The sequence below is a fragment of the Pundamilia nyererei genome, unplaced genomic scaffold, assembly GCF_000239375.1.
Source record: "Pundamilia nyererei isolate P.nyererei 1_Seehausen unplaced genomic scaffold, PunNye1.0 scaffold00047, whole genome shotgun sequence".
Classification (NCBI taxonomy): domain Eukaryota; kingdom Metazoa; phylum Chordata; class Actinopteri; order Cichliformes; family Cichlidae; genus Pundamilia; species Pundamilia nyererei.
In genome coordinates, this window is record NW_005187448.1 from 2,946,531 (window position 1) to 2,948,103 (window position 1,573).

At 39.1% G+C, this 1,573-nt stretch overlaps 1 protein-coding gene across 1 annotated transcript in view; it reads left to right on the forward strand.

The window, feature by feature from the left end:
- Positions 1-1,022, forward strand: part of LOC102203535 (isocitrate dehydrogenase (NAD(+)) 3 non-catalytic subunit gamma) — a 7,086-nt gene extending 6,064 nt beyond the window's left edge. The window contains exon 10 of the mRNA XM_005732688.2: positions 1,002-1,022. Within this exon, the coding sequence (XP_005732745.1) occupies positions 1,002-1,022 (21 nt within the window). The remainder of the gene's footprint in view (positions 1-1,001) is intronic.
- The last annotated feature ends 551 nt before the right edge of the window (positions 1,023-1,573 follow it).

Sequence of the window (1,573 nt, forward strand, 5' to 3'; positions counted from 1 at the left end):
CTGAACTTTACTGCTTGTGCCATAATGGCTTTTTTTGGTCTAGGGATGATATCACAATATTATACTGTTGTTTTTGGGTCTGTCCAAGAAAATGCTCATAACGCCTGATATGAAAAGAATGGTTTCATTTTGTTTGTATGTGTGTGAGCATAAGATGTAATCAATAAAGTAATTATGTGTCTTAACATCTTTCTTTTGAAGAGAGGTTTGAATTCTCAGCATATTTGAGACGTATTTTGAGTACTACGAAGAATTAGGATGCACGTGGCTGACATGCACTCCAGAAACTAATTGGATATAAATGCAGAGAGAGCAAGCTGCCAGATTGTTAGATACGCCTAGCTGAAATTAAGGTTGTCCACTGAAATAGTTTCTTTAACAGTTCTTTTTTTTTTTTTTTTGTTGAACCTGTTCTGGAAATGTTTAATATGCCTTAATGATAATTTCTCAGGCTTTAATTTGTGAGTCTGTAGAACTGTACTGCTTTATGCTGACAAGTCATACTGATTGTTCTAATAACCGGGATTTGTTTTGAGTAGCTGTGTCTCATAAATGGACAACTGAGTGTACAGATATGTGCTCAAGAGGAAGCCTCATTGTTACTTTGACTCTGTGCTTCTGAAGCTTTGTGTTCTGGCCTCTTGCTGGGGATAAAGATTAGTAAGTAAGAAAAGCTCGCTGATCTTTCTGTTTGTTTTACAATTTCATGCTCCATCAACTTCTTAACCTTCAAAATTAGATGGTAGGTTGCTGTTTTACATGTTGCCACCAGGTGGCAACACAACTCTCTATAGCTGCCACTCAAAAAACTCACAGCTGCTTGGATGTGTGCTCCATTACATACGCTGTCTTGACAATATGCAGAACACACAGTGTGCTCTTTGTCTGCATTGCGTAAACACAGTAGGGGAATCATGGATGCAAAAATCTCTGGCAGGAAGATTGTTGGATAAAAATGGGAATATTAAGATAATTCTTGTGCTTTTTTATGTAATTTCTAGGAAGCAGGTTCTTGGGCTTAGACCACGTGTTTCTTAGAAAAATGTGAAGGATTTTGGCTTTACTATCATCACTGCCTGAAAATGTTAGAAACCAATTTATTATAGTTTCATGTGGTCGAACCAAACCCTTTGCCACTGATTCATCTAGTTATTTAAAATTCTCTGCTCACACAGCTTTGAGAGACACTGTCCGGTCCTGTGAGGCAGCAGATCTAGCACAGCACCGGCCTGCTGCTTACAGAATACAAACAATCGTGGTTTAGCTCACTATCGTCAGCAAGGCCTCCAGTCATAGGCGCACATCCCAGTGTAGTGATAGTAGACAATTTATCATCTGTGCAGTTCTGTGGGAAACTTACAAGCTGTTCTCCCTGTGTGCACATTTGCATACTGAGGAGAAAAATCCTTTGTGATGAGGCACATCCTTTTTTAGATTTACTTGTCACAGGGAATCAAGATGTGTAGTGTGTGAAATGTGCTGCATGTAGTTTAACTCCTGCCAGTTGGCTCTTTAAATCTCTTGCTTCGTCTTTATTTTTGTCTGTTCCACGGACACAACTGATGGACAGACC